General features: G+C 42.0%; 1 protein-coding gene across 6 annotated transcripts; it reads right to left on the bottom strand.

Annotated features, from left to right (window-relative positions):
- Positions 1–729: 729 nt before the first annotated feature.
- Positions 730–13690, bottom strand: LOC105567458 (glycine-rich protein DOT1-like). 6 transcript variants are annotated; one of them, XM_012022346.1, is made up of 13 exons: positions 13547–13686; positions 12761–12874; positions 11944–12050; positions 11059–11205; positions 10454–10660; positions 9755–9961; positions 9502–9667; positions 9092–9203; positions 8591–8722; positions 7237–7278; positions 2490–6038; positions 1550–1680; positions 739–1063 (listed from the first exon to the last, which is right to left on the bottom strand). In XM_012022346.1, exons 3-11 carry the CDS (start codon positions 12036–12038, stop codon positions 5992–5994), a joined length of 1155 nt encoding a protein of 384 aa, XP_011877736.1. In that variant the 5' UTR covers positions 12039–12050; positions 12761–12874; positions 13547–13686; the 3' UTR covers positions 739–1063; positions 1550–1680; positions 2490–5991. The 6 variants fall into 6 exon arrangements, with proteins under 6 accessions (XP_011877739.1, XP_011877741.1, XP_011877736.1 ...); XM_012022348.1 differs by having other exon boundaries at positions 9755–9943; positions 13547–13684; XM_012022349.1 differs by lacking the exon at positions 2490–6038 and having other exon boundaries at positions 730–1063; positions 13547–13690.
- Between the last annotated feature and the right edge of the window lie 690 nt (positions 13691–14380).

Raw genomic sequence — 14380 nt, 5'->3', positions numbered from 1 at the left:
AACTTCTGAAGCTAGCAAAGTTATGTACTAATTTTTATAAAATTGTACATTTTTATGAAATACTACTTGCAATAATTCCTTGACTTGAGAACGTTGTAATTTGTTGTACTATTGCGTAGATATTTTTAAAAAAATGTTTCAACAGAGATATAAAAATTTCTACAAATTTCTATTTCAAGTCAATTTTTTGTAGTCATCTATAGAAACTTTTTCCGTTACGGTAGCGTGGAGAAAAAAATTCGTCGATTCGCCGTGCGCAATAATTCACTAGCCGAGCGGTTTTTTTCACGAAAGTAGTGATTTTTTTATTAATATTGAAACTTGACCAATTTTGTAGACTTATGATACAAGTCCTGTGACAGATAAAAGTTAAAAGTTGTCAAAGTTGACACGAACGAAACAAATAACAAATTACGAATGATAAACTGCGAATCACGAATTGCGCATAGTGTGGCGCTAGCTTAACGATATTTCTATGTGAATTTCGTATACCTTTTCCAACTCGATAAACTGCTCAATGTGAATATAAATCACAAATATATTTGAAATGTTTGAAACTTGATTGAAAAGGAACATTTCTTATACGCAATATATAGCGGTTTGATGGCAACAATAGATCATTCATTTCAATAAATTGGCCAAATGTATCCGCTAGTCCGAATTCGCTGTACGGACCTGAGAAAGACTTTTAACTCGTTCTCGTTTTGAGAATCACCATGTACAATGTGTAACAGTATACAACAGAATAAACGGCATTTATTCTTGCAAATAAATGTTCGGTACATTTCACACAAAAGTTTCAACATAAAAGACACAAGTCTGTTCACAAAACCAACGGACTGAAATTAGGATTTAAAAGACAGAAATTGAATTCGTATGTTTCTTTTTGCAGGAGGAGAAACCGATGCACCAGCTTCAAGTTCAGGTCCCGCGTCAAACGGCCTCCAAGAACAATGAACTGGACCGTCGGGGCGATCAACAGCGAGATGGACATCCAGAAAAAAAGGGCGATGTTCCTTGCACAAATGTGTAACTCGAATACCACTTCAGGTCTCCTATTCGCCTATGGAAAGCACACGGCATACGTTTATATTTGATTTTATCTAAGAGCAACAGCAACAAGTATACTACCATATACAATTATATGTAGTATACTACTTGTAACGAAGTTACAATTACAGTTACTGTTTTTTTTGGTAACTCTAACTTAACTTCCTTACGTTCTCTCCATCTGTAACTGTAGCTTAAGTCTGATTAGGCCTTGCATTTGCGCATAAACGCCTTTATCGATCACTTTACAATTCAAATCCAGATTTGGTATTTTTATTCTCATTGCAGGAAAGTAAGTGCAAAGTAACGATTCGGTATTTCTTGAGTAACTGCAACTGTAACGCGTTACTTTTCAGAATTGGTAACTTGTAACTGTAACTAGTTACATTTTTAGCAAAAAAAAAATACTGTAACTGCTACCAGACACTTTTATAAAGTAGCTTTCGCAACTCTGATTATTGGTATACGTTAATAAAACGTCCAGTTAATTTTAGCTCACCAGGTGCGTCGTGATTCCTCGGCCCCCGTGATCGCGACACCGGTAATGCGGCGGCTATCGGCGATTCCACGTGGGTGATGATCTCGCTGGGCGTCACAGTCGAGCGACTACTCGCTGCCGTTGCGATCAACCTAGAGAAAGCAACATCGGTAAATCAGACGGGAGCCGAGCGGACAAACTGTGAAATCGGTCTCGCCCTGAGAGATTTAAGCTAATCTTGTCTATGTTCTTTTTCTTTTTCCTTGCGAAGTGTGTGTCGTTCGCAATACTTGCTCGTTTACTCAAAATCGTGCCTACTTGATTATCGAGTGAATCAGTTATTACACTTTTGTCTCTTATTCGGCGCCTCCCTAACGACTTTAGGCGCTCCAAGTTATTTCTCTCGATCCGACGCCCGCCGTGCGTGTAAACGCGGCAAGACAATTTCGTCTATGGGAGCTTAACTGTATATAACGGTAAACGGCTGTTAACTGCGAATACTCGTGAAAAGGATGAATCTACGAAATCTTTATCCAGTCGTCTATCTACGCACTTTTTTTTATTCTTTCGGTCGTCGTGATTCTATCTCGCTTCCTGTACAACGAGAGACATAAAGATAAAGAAACGCAATTCGGTCCGTTAACGGATTGAATGGAGACTATTTTGCAAGCACAATTCGATCGCCCTGTGGCACATTGGAACGTCTTTTCAAAGATCCACTGTTACGTGTAATTAATTGCCATTACGTTCGTATTTTCGCTAAATTCACTTTTACACTCGATAAATGCAGTAGCTCGAAGTTCGGTCTGTTAACTAATTAATCGATTGTTCTCTTAATAAACTCTGATATTGATGTATGTACAATATATATATGTATATATATATAAATATGCCCTCTCTCCAAGGAAATAGATAGCTGTTCACAAAGAGAATGGATAGATATTTATTTGTATTTACTCACCTGAGTTTTTGGGTTGAGGTATACTCGAGCATTTGACATTCTCTTTTTTTTTTGTTTAATATTTAGCGTTTCGCATTGCGCGCGTTAGTCTCATTACTTTTCCTGCTCGTTCTCTTTCCCATTTTCTCATATAGCATACTTCTCGGTTAATATTTATTATCATGACAATCGTCTTCGATTTACCCATTAATCGGTCCCAGGAGAATACGCAATTAAAAAAGAGAATCGTGTGCACCAAAACAAGCTGTACTTCTTACGGCAAACTACTTTCCTTTACTTACTCTCCGAGGGTGAAAGATCGTCATTTCACGTAAGACAAGCGGAACCTCAAGCAATTATATTACTTAAAAGTCAAGGACTCTAGCTAATCTCTATTGCTCTCAAAGCTCGTATATATTTATTGCTGGAGTACATGTGCAATTAACGAAAATAGCTGTTTACTCACTTTGGGTGCCGGTCCAGCCAGCGCCGCAAGCGAGTCCAGCTCTGAGTCCAGCGCTAACTGGACCGTGCACCCACTAATTCGATCTTTTTCTTTTTCTTTTCTCTTTTAAGCGGGGAAGGGCGATCTTTAGCGATCTTTGGCATGGTTCTTGCTGGAGGAACGATATTTTCTGTCTCTCGCCGTTTGACTTTCATTCATAGTTTCCTACGTATCTCAGCTTTGTTGTTAAGCCTGTGAAATAAACTCAATTTTCGTCAAGTTCGATCATTATTAAGTACCTTCAAGTACCTCTCGCTGCTCAAACTCCACATCCACACGCTCTACAAATGGCACTTATATGAATGTTGCTGCATAACTGCGCTCATATATCGCTCTATAATCTGTACTCGTGTCATATTCTATTCTGCAAATTGCATCTACCGTATTGCTCTATAATCGTACTTATATTTCTCAAATTGTAATAATCGAATTGTACTAATTGTATAATGTCACACGATTGAACTTTTCAAGAAGTCACGAGAAAGAGGTGTCGGGTTACTTAATCGCCAATTATCTCTGTCAACTATTTCCAACGCTACGTTTAGATACGACTCAGGTGCGAAATATTCCTGAAATGGTAACGTTATTGTGAAATTAATATGTGACACTCTTTACGCTTTAAAGTAAAATCTTTACATTTACACGATCTTGTACACTTTCGCGCGGAATATTTCTTCCCGTAATAATATTATCTACTCTTTACTTTTACCTTTTTCTAACTAAACCCTGGATATTACGATTTCCAGCTCTTCGCCTCTCGCCCGCGTATTTTTTTTACCAGTTCGGAGTCGATTTTTCCTTACTGAAAACGTCGAAGGAGAGATCATTATCCGTTTACACATATTTCCCCACACTAAACACACGTCTAATTTGAACTTGGACAAAACCGTTTAAATCTGGCCACCTATTCAGACGCGAGTGTCGTCGGGACTTTACCGAAAAATCTCCCACTACTTATATAAATAATCTAGCGGCGCCCTTGGGACCTTCGTTAAAGAAAAGATCGACTCCAAACGATCGAGGAATTCGTAGACCAAGGAACGGCTCGGTATCTCGGATCCCCGAAACGGCATCCGTCTATGTTTCCCGCAATACGTTTACATGTATACCTACTTTTTCTTTATCGCTATATTACCAAGATAATCTTTCGTCTCAATCATCGCACTTATTCGCCCATATTCGCTCTTTTTTCGTTAGCCTGTCTTCCTAGGGCAGTTGCTGGTTTTTGCGTGTTTCGTCCGCTTTTCTCTCTGTTTCTCGTGCCGTGAGGTGAGGTGACAACAAGGGTAAGGGTATAAGTCTTCGATGTATTAACGTTCTCATTTTTTTTCAATTCTTTCATTTTTATCGAGCGATCGTTTACAATAGATCGGGACATAACAACATGATGCGCTATATAGTGTTATTCGTAAAAGACGTATCGTATACAATAAACACAGTACAAATTATTCTCAAGCTAGTTTCGTTAATCAATATAAAATAATGCACGACAGAGAATTAGGTATCGTATAACTGAATTGTGAAATTCACTATTCCTACTCGGTCCCCTTCAGCTGGCCGGACGATTCTCTGCCGAGGAAAGGAGTCTCGGTGTCGAGACTCGTGTTACCTTCCGCAATCATAGCTAATTGCGAAGAGGAGGAAAAACAAAATTCCCATCTTCGTTCAACTTGGTGAAAAAAATCATTTAATTTAATTTAATTGGTTAATTGACGATTGTCTCCAATATGCGACACTAATAATGATTGGATATCGACGACGGTTGCAACGTTATTTATCTACCGTGGTAGCTTGCAGAATTATTTATATAATTCATAAATTATAAAACTGGTGAATCTAATGCTAACGAAAGTTACAATAAATGATAAAATAAGCAATTTTGACAAACAAGAATTACAATAAGTTATAAAATAGGTAATCCTTCCAATAGGTCCGAAAAAAATCTTCGATAATCTCTCGATTAACTCTAGCTAAAGGTATAAACTTTTGGTATCAGTTAATTGAAATGGACGACTGCCGAGACACATTAAAAGGCGTTTTATGTCAATGTTCAACGTCATTCTCCTCCTATTAGCCTCCGTGGGTTGAAGTACACAGTTCTACATCGCGCGTTTGCCACTTTTCCTCTCCACAAGAAACGGGTGTATTTATGATCTCTATTTACAAAACAGGACGCCGACCTTACAGTGTCGTCATTATCGCTTTCGTCATTGCTGGTTTCTTTCAAGTTATTACTGTTATATTATACGTTAAATTACGCTACGCAAATCGTGAAGAGAAAATGGTCGAGGAAGCTACCGCTCGACTGGGACTTAATCGTAGATTGTCGTAACAAGCGACGTAGAGTGAAATAATGTAGTGTGTATATGCTAATTGTCAAGTATAAAATATGTATTCCCTATGTCGTCAAGCGGCATATGTCGATCAAGTATGTTCAACGCGCACGAGACGAAGACAAAGCGAGCGGAAGCGAAAGATCTTGGAAGCAAAGTGACGAGGAGCAAGCGGCGCGCCAGGAAAAAGCTGGGAATCAACGGTGGACAAAGACCGAGGGCTTTCAAGGTAGCCGCTCGGGGCGAAACGTGTTCTTCGAACACGCGGTGATCGCCGGAGTTGAAAACGTTTCAACGCGAAAAAAAAAACAGTGCAATATCAGATAATGAAATAATTTTGACACACGTCGCGGGCCGATTAATTCCCCGACTTTCTCGACGCCACGTGTGCACGTCGAAATCTACGAAAAGCAACATACAACTGTCAATTGTGTCCAAGCACATCTCGGTATCGAAACGTCGTCATTTTGCTTCCAGATTCCTCGATTGTCGTCGTTCTCCCGTCGAAATATCTCGCAATTCTTTTTCTTTTTTTCCTCAACGGGAGAGAACATTCCCTTTCTCGTGCGACGGGAGACCGGATTCGAGATCGGTTCTTTTCTTTTTCTCTTTTCGCCTGGGAGAATTGTGGTCTACTTAGATACAAAATTAATGAGCGGACTGATTAATTAAGTGACGGATATCTTTAATAACGTCGCTGAGACTGGGCGTTTTGGTAACCAGCACTGCCACCTGCAAACAACCATAGCTCCTCCGTTCCATTACTCGAGAAATAGAATTAGTGATCCTGACTCTCTACATATACAAAAACCGAACGGCCTACTTTGTATAGATTTCCTCTACAATAATCGCTACCCGATCCACCTGCACCTGCCTACTGCTCTTTTCACGTTTTCACATGTGTGCGTGCGCGCGTGTGTGTATATACGTGTGTGTATGTAATGGTATACGCCAACAATTTCATTTGCCCTCGTTTTGATTCTTAGATATTAGAAAAATCGATTCCTCGTAGATCAGTGCTTTCGTAATGCAAAACATCTTATCCTCGTGTGGACACTCTCTCTTTTTTTTTTAAATCTTACTAACGCTCTCGAACATTGCAAAAGTCCTCTAAATATCTTCGAGTATTGTGCGGACAGACTTGTAGGAATCTCTCCCTCACTTTTCTTTCTTTCGCTCTGCCGTTTTTCGTGATTTTGCAAGTGCTCTTGTGATAATGTAAACGCTTTTTTTTTTTTTGGAACCGCAAATACTTGTGTCTGACACTGCGAGTGTTCTCGCGACATACTGCAAACGTTTCGGTGTACCGCGAACAAGTGGTTAATGGTGATGTCGTTAAGTGATCTCTCGTAATGTTGCACTCGTACCTCACGCAGCGTACGACAGTTAAGTTAATGACGCTATACCGGCCCTGCAGGTACGTTTTGTTCTTTCTTTTCCCCCTTTGCGTTACAAGACGCGTTACACTGTGTGCGGTACTGACTGTAATTTTTACTTGGTTTCCTCTACGACACGGCTAGACTGAATTTCTTTGATCTGGCGACGAGTTTCGGGAATCGCAACTATTCGTAAATCTCTCAGAATCGTCTCAACAATGTCCCCGGGTTTATTAAGTTTTCTACGAAATTTTAATCCCTAATTATCCAAGAGTCCCTCGAACTTTACGGAATGTTCTGTACCTTTCTTGTCAAAATATGAAAATGTGTGTATGAATCTTTTAGGTAAGTTAACGCTAACGTACGTCGGTTTTCGATATCTGTTTTTTGTTGTACCCTTCGGATTTTTTTTTCTTTTATGCCGTATATTGTTATTACTTATTCGATAGATCTCACGTCTAGATTCTACACAAATACATTTCCTCTCCCATTCGACTTAGCTAAATCTTTTTCCTCCGGTCAATGAACTTTTCTGTACTGCGAGTTGTACTTACCATAGTCCTGTTTCCCATAAGCACCGTCCTGATTCGGATAATCTGCAATCACAAGAGAGAGAGAGGCACGGTTTATCGAAAAATGCTTCGCGCCGAGAATCGACAGAGGCGAACGACTCGGACGAAAAATATTCTGAAACGAGTCGAACGGGGAAAAAAGCAAAAAAAAAGGAGCTTCGTCCTGGCACAACGGTCGATTGGAGGAAGCAGTAAAGTACAGAATCTCCACAAGGAAGTGACAGTTTGTTAGTCAACTGAAATTAATTAATATCGCATAATTGCTTGAAACATTTAAAAAAATTTCTTGAAACTTGCAATCTAAATAAAAATCTACGTGTAATATTGAATTGTAAATTAAGAGAGACAGACGCAATACATAAGACAAAATTAGATGACAGAAAATACAAATTGAAAAATAATAGTAAAGGACGCATAAGTGCGACAAAGTGACAATCTATATAAAAATACATGTATTTTCGATGTTATTTAGGTGAGAGAGAAATTGCACATTTCACAAACACCCTGTAGTCCTTCTGGAGTGAAAGATGGCAGGAGGCAGTGCTGCAGTGCTGGTGTCTTGATGAAAGGATCTGTATCCAGCATGTGATTTCTCGTCGCGCCCGAAACGGGATTGTGTGACTCCGCGCGACTCTTTCGCGTCGATCGCGGTACAATTCGAAGGGAGACAAAGAGACATTTTGAGGCTCCACGCGCGGATCCACGTAAAAATCCAAACGACCGACGGGGAACAAGGGAGAACGCGAGAGAACTCCGAAGGTACCGACAGGAAACTCCGATTCTAGCAACACTTAGATTTCGGGAGGTTCAGAGTTTTCAAGTTTCTCGAACGCAGATCCGGGAAAAATTCACCGCCGTCGGAATCGGATTGTTTCCCGTTTGAATTGGATCGTGCTTCGCGCCTTTTTGTTAACGGGATCGTGTTAAACCCGGATGTGTCGCCCAGAGAACGAGAACATAAGGTGGAGGCGATCTTCAAGAACATTTACTATCGAGAAACGAGACGTTAAATTGTTTGTCGGGAAAGAACATTGTATCATGATACAGTAATCCGAATTCGTTGAATTCGCCGAGAGAATCTTGCAGCACGCGGCATAATAAACCGATGCTTTCCCCCAAGGAAAATTTTAGTCAACGTTTTGTCGGTTAATAATGCCCTACCGTGACTTTGCGACACAATTTGCGACACTCGCGACGCCTCTTCGCGGGCAGACCCTTTCGAGATAATTCGCCGTTCCATCTCGACGGTAAACGCGTCCTTAAGGATCGCTCTGACGGTTGTAGTTAATGAACTGTATATGTGAGCGATATGGTGACAGCGGGCGAAACAACTAACCGTAAGGTTGCGTCGAGTAACCACCCCGGTTGATTACGTTGGCATTAGATTGGTCGTCGTATGGGTTAGCAGGGGCATAACCGCCCCCGCCACCCGGCCCCGCAGTTGACACTGCCTCCTGCTGGTAATTGGCTAGACATGCATTATGTAATTATTAATTAAACTAGCTGTTCCATCGACCCATTCAATTCGGCACTCGAGCACTCGATCGGTCGGTTGTCGCGTGCCTTGAGTGCTCGGTACTCGTGACTGTATATTGTAAATGCGTCAAGCTTAATCGATTTAGCTCCTTGCGAACCTGAACTTTTATTCTGAGTCACTATTGCAGGGAGGCCTGTATAGCTTTGGAATTTGGAGTGACTTTGTGTGAAGAAAATTAATTTCAAGTGGGAACTGAGCGCGAAGCTGATTAGCGAGAGACAAGTTGCAATACAAGTTGCAACGGGAGAGTTAACGACGCACGTCACACCCGACCTCTTATTTTGGTATCCTACAACTCACCTGATGGCGGAGCTTTGCCGTAACTGTAGGGATCGTTAGCGCCAAATCCTCCTGCAGCCGAAACCGACGACGCTCCGCCGTATCTGTTATCTGATGCGGATGATGGGTAACCCTGGAAGAGACGAAATAATCGCATCGAATTCTTCCGATTGAGGGAACAACTATTTTAACACCAATAGGGGATTCTTGTCGATTGCAGTTGAAAACGTTTGTAACTATTTTAATTCACTTGGATTTATTTAATTGAATTTAAAGAAATGAACAAATTTAGAATGTTACTTCAATTACTGGAAAAAAAGAAACAGCAGGATTTTAATGACTGGAAATAATTAATGGCAGACTCGTATTTGCAGATCGCTAGACTCTCAGAATTGTCTCGAGCATATTGCAGTAGTATCAAGTTCGCTCACCGTTTGTCCATAATCCTGGGGCTGCTGGTAGCTCTCGTAGCCCTGATAAGACTGTGTGTAGCCCTGCTGCGAGCCGTAGCCACCGCCGCCGTATCCAACGGACTGTTGCTGCTGAGGCTGCTGCTGGCCGCCGTAGGCATTATTTGAACCTCCGTAACCGCCTTGGCTGTGGTAAGCGAATTTTCAGTCTCACTCATTTTCGAGAAAACATATTGCTTTCCAATGCTTACGAAACAACTTCCGGGATACTCACTTAGATTGTTGAGTGGCATAGCCATTGGATGGCTGGGAAGACGACTGATCAAAGCGCGGCCTCTTAGAGGGTCCACTGGCGCTGGGCGGGCCCCCTCGTTTTGTCGGGCCGCCACGTCCGCCTGCCCCCCGACCGCCACGATCAATGAAGCCACCCCCGCGGCTTGGTCCACCTCTACTTGATCCTCCTCTGAAATAGTGAATCGCGCTTAAATTAAAAAATAAATTTTTATTAATAAATTTCTACATGTGTAAATTCCTACATATTTATATATATTATATTTATTTATATATAGAAGACATTAATAGATTCTTTATTTGCCACATTAATAAAATTCTCTTTAATAACTTAATTTTTCAAATTAAACTTTAACTACATTGTGAATGTTGTATATATTATTAAATTAAAAACTATTATTGTCTTCCACTTCGTTATTAATTTCTTTTGAAAGTGAAATATGTAATTTTACCGTAACACATCAGGACGAAATTTTTGTCAAGTTATTACTGAACGAAGTACTAGAACTCTGAAGTTAAGAATAAGTGTACAATATACTTATATATATATACAATAAAATTTTTCAAGAGACCAATAAAAGCTGACTATAAAAGATATGTATGAATAGTTAGCGTTACATAAACAATTTTATTTGGGCGCAAATAAATGAATTGTTTCGGAACTAAAAGGTAGTTCTCTCACCTAGATCCTCCTCTGCCTCTATCCATGCCACGACCTCGGAAATTGTTGCTACCCCCGCGGCTATCCCCCCTGCCGAAGTCGCCTCTGCCTCTGCTGCGGAAGCTGTTGCTTCCGCCACCCCTTCCACCGCCACCTCGCGGAGGACCACCCATTCCTAAAGGTGGCGGGCCACCACCGGGTCCGCTGGACATTCCAGGTTCTGGTGGACTAGATGAATGATAAAAATACTTCAGCTTATGATTTCTTAACTTGTAACACTTTAGCTTCTGAACTTTACTACCAGTAACATAAAAAATATACAAGATTTGTAATTGATCAGATCTTGCAACTGTTCGTAAAAACTTATCAAAATATTAATAGAAGGTAAAGCAAGGATTATTGACCGTGTATAAAACTTATCATATTGATATTTTTTTATATTACAGATACGAAAATTAATGAACAGTTTATGTGTAAGTCAATGATAAAACTGAGAACATTTCGCAAAATATGACGGTTAATTTTACTAGAGTATAATAGGCCTGTGTCCGCGATGCTAGAACTTGGATCAAGTTCTAGCATTGTGGACACAGGTCTTGAGGCGTGTATTAGCCTGAAATGTTTACCCAGGGGGGAAATGTCCACCGTGTCCACCACGACCACCTCTAGGAGGACCACCTCTGCCTCTCATAGGTGGGCCTCCTCTCATGCCACCGCCAGGTCCGTTGCCACGTCCGCCGCGCATCATGTTACCGCCTCGCATAGGGCCACCTCTGTTAGGAAAAAAAAATGCAATTATTTTTGTTCGTACTTCCATCTCTCTTATAATAATTAACTGCATCTCGACACGTGCAAAACTTGATTTAATTCTTGATGTCGTTGCGCTGTGTTTCTTTTCACGAGTTATTGGACTTTGTAAAGAATGGAATATAAGATTTCAGAGTGTTTTCCAGAGCGAACGGTCATGGGGATAGAAGAAAGTCCCGTATTACAAGATACACTTCTAATATGAGATAGCGGGGTTTCTGCTAAATTAATAGGCATCCCTTGAGGCGTCATATGGCAATTCCACCATGAATTTATTGTTCTTGGAGCGAAATCTGTCTAGCGGAAAATTCATTGTTAGATTTTGGCTTTCAAGCTTTCGCGGCTGCTGTCTTCGTCAGTCGTAATGGCGTCCGGATGGTTGCCGCGTCCGTTTGCAGTGTGGTGCCGAAACATTTCGCAAACATTGCATTTTGCATCATCAGGGCTGGGAGACTCTGATACTGAGCTCCCTTGAGTTGCGGTAGTCCTCAAATACCCGTGTCCCCACTCTTGTGGAGAGGATGGGAAGGGGGGAAGGGCCGGAGGGATCATTGTTGGATTGTGCAATCGTTGCGGGAAGAGATTTGTGATTGAATTTGGATGTTGAAAACCTGCTACCTCACGTTAGAAACCAATCTCGCAACAGAGCACTTTCCTCTACTAATGCAAGGTTTCTCTCCCGCTCGTTTCAACTGGTTCTTTACCTTCCTCTCTCTCCAAAACCGCCGCGTCCTCTCATCAATCCACCGGGACCTCCGCGGCCGCGGAATCCACCTCTACCTCCTGGCGCTCCGTCCATTGCTTAAGCTTCCTGCAACGTATTTAAATTCATATAGATCCAAACTGTGTTGAGTAAATCCAAACTACAGTCGAATCTCTCTAACTCGAATCATCTTGAGAATCTCTACGGGTCAAAGGAAATTAATTCGAACTTATTCATGAACGGACTGGTTGCCGAGTTTTACTTCCACTTGGATTACTTCAAATTCACCTCTGTCTTAAAAGGAGTCTTTACAACTCGAGGTTTGAGAGATAAAACAATTTGTCGATACAACAAAAATATAATTGTATATTTTTTTATAGAAATTCAATATATTCTTTAAGCAGTTTTACAAGTATGTCTCTCTCTTCTCTCAATTTTTTCCTCCCCGTATCTCGGGAACTTGTAAGAGCCTAAGCAGAATGAACAGCATTTGTCAAATTTATATTAGCAGTCGTTACATCATTACTTTCGTGTATTCACAACCACAGGTTTGTTATTTGCAGACATTGAAAGATAACATAAAACCGGAGACATAACGGTATTTATTTAAGGCTCGGTCTACAATGAGTCGTTAGTCAGAAGTCAGAACTATATGTCGGCCTTTTTCTTTCACCCAGAAAGAGACAGGATTGCCATATAGCTCCGACTTCTGACTAACACCTCGTTGTAGACACAGGCTTGAACGCATAAAACATCGTCTTGAAATTACGGATCAGCCATTCTGCCAATGTCCCGAGATTTGATGAATCGAAACTTACAGAACTTGAATAATTATCCGTCGGCGTTTGAGTTTCGAGAGGTTCAACTGTGAACACGTGCGGTCAATCTTAGCATTCAACGACTCTAGGAACAGCAAGTCTCGGCTCGAGGACCTACGAAAATCACGGAAGTTCACAAAGAATCCAAGAATTGAGAGGTCAAGAGTGTCTCGAGTCATTGGACTCGACCGTGCATCTTTCTCTCAGGCGCGAACTCGCGAAACGCGAAGAGTTTCATTGACAAATGTTGAATTCGTTAATGAATGAAATTTCTCGCCTTTCACGAGTTCACGCTAGAGAAAAAGCGTCGCGCTCGCGCCCATTGGCTCCGTCGAGCCAGGAATTCGTGGGACGCGAGTTCGCAGGTTTCACGGGTCGTAATCGGCTCATCCGATCGGCAAAGCGGCCTCGCCTGCCGCGAGGGCTCGGCGGCTTCTACTCCGAAATGCCCTGCGACGAAAGACACTCGGCGCGACGTTCGTTACCGACGTGCCCTCGCAAACACGAGGAATACCGTAACAAGCGAAACCGCGTCCTCTCCACGCGGCAGCGACGCCGAATCGCGGCGCGCGCGAATCCCCGTGTTTACCCTCGCTCTTCTATCACGGATCCCGGCGAGATTTCGCGCGGCGCACCACCGCGGTGTCGCCGCACCGACGCTATCTCTGCGCGCAAATATGTCGCCGCGAGGACGCGTCCCCGGCGACGTCCAATTCGACCGAACGCGAGGCAGCGCGGGACGTCGAGGAGCGACGCGATTATGCGGAGAGGCGGGCATTTACTCACGATGGGCAGACGGGTGCAGGCACAGCTCATGAATCGGAGACGCTCGCGCGGACAAGCGAGCAAGATGGACGACCGAGACACTCCGATGTACCGCGGCGGAAATAGTATTGCGAATTGGAGGGACGGATCCACCAGCGCGCGTGCGCAGCGGCGCGACGCTAGCAGACGTCGTCGCCCGGCTCAGTCCCGTATCTGTTTCTCCGGAATGGTGGGTGCCGCCGGGTCCCCGTGCCCCGCCAAAGTAGGGCTGGGATGACGTGTAGGGGCTAGTATTAGATTTGTCCAGGGTTGGGAAAGTAACTCGTTACTTGAGCAAAGTTACAGTTAGTTACTTTTTTTTTTTGGTAACTCTAGCTTAACTTGGTTACTTTCTCTCCAACTGAAACTTAACTCGGTTACATTTTTTCGATAACTAGTAACTAATGTAATAGTTGCATTAATAGTTAGCTACTTTATGTATTTGTTAAACCTCCACAGATCGCATCAGGCCTTGCGTTTACGCACAAACGCCTTGATCGACGCTTCACAATTCAAATGCAGATCTTCGATATTTTTATTTTCATTGCAAGAAAGTGACTGCAAGGCGACGATTCGTTACTTTTTGAGTAACTGTAACTGTGACGCGTTACTTTTCAGAATTGATAACTTGTAACTGTAACCAGTTGCATTTTTAGCGAAGAAACTGTAACTGTAACTAGACACTTTTATAAAGTAACTTTCCCAACCCTGCATTTGCCGTACGACAAATTTTTTAAGCGTGTTAATTGGCTGCAAGATTAGTAAAATTTTCGAGTATCTAGAAACTTTGTATTCATCAGCCAACCACACTTAAAA

Source organism: Vollenhovia emeryi, unplaced genomic scaffold (assembly GCF_000949405.1).
Source record: "Vollenhovia emeryi isolate VEMERY1.0 unplaced genomic scaffold, V.emery_V1.0 DF939137.1, whole genome shotgun sequence".
NCBI lineage: Eukaryota > Metazoa > Arthropoda > Insecta > Hymenoptera > Formicidae > Vollenhovia > Vollenhovia emeryi.
Note: the sequence above shows the minus strand (reverse complement) of the source record. Positions and strands in the feature narration are given on the sequence as shown.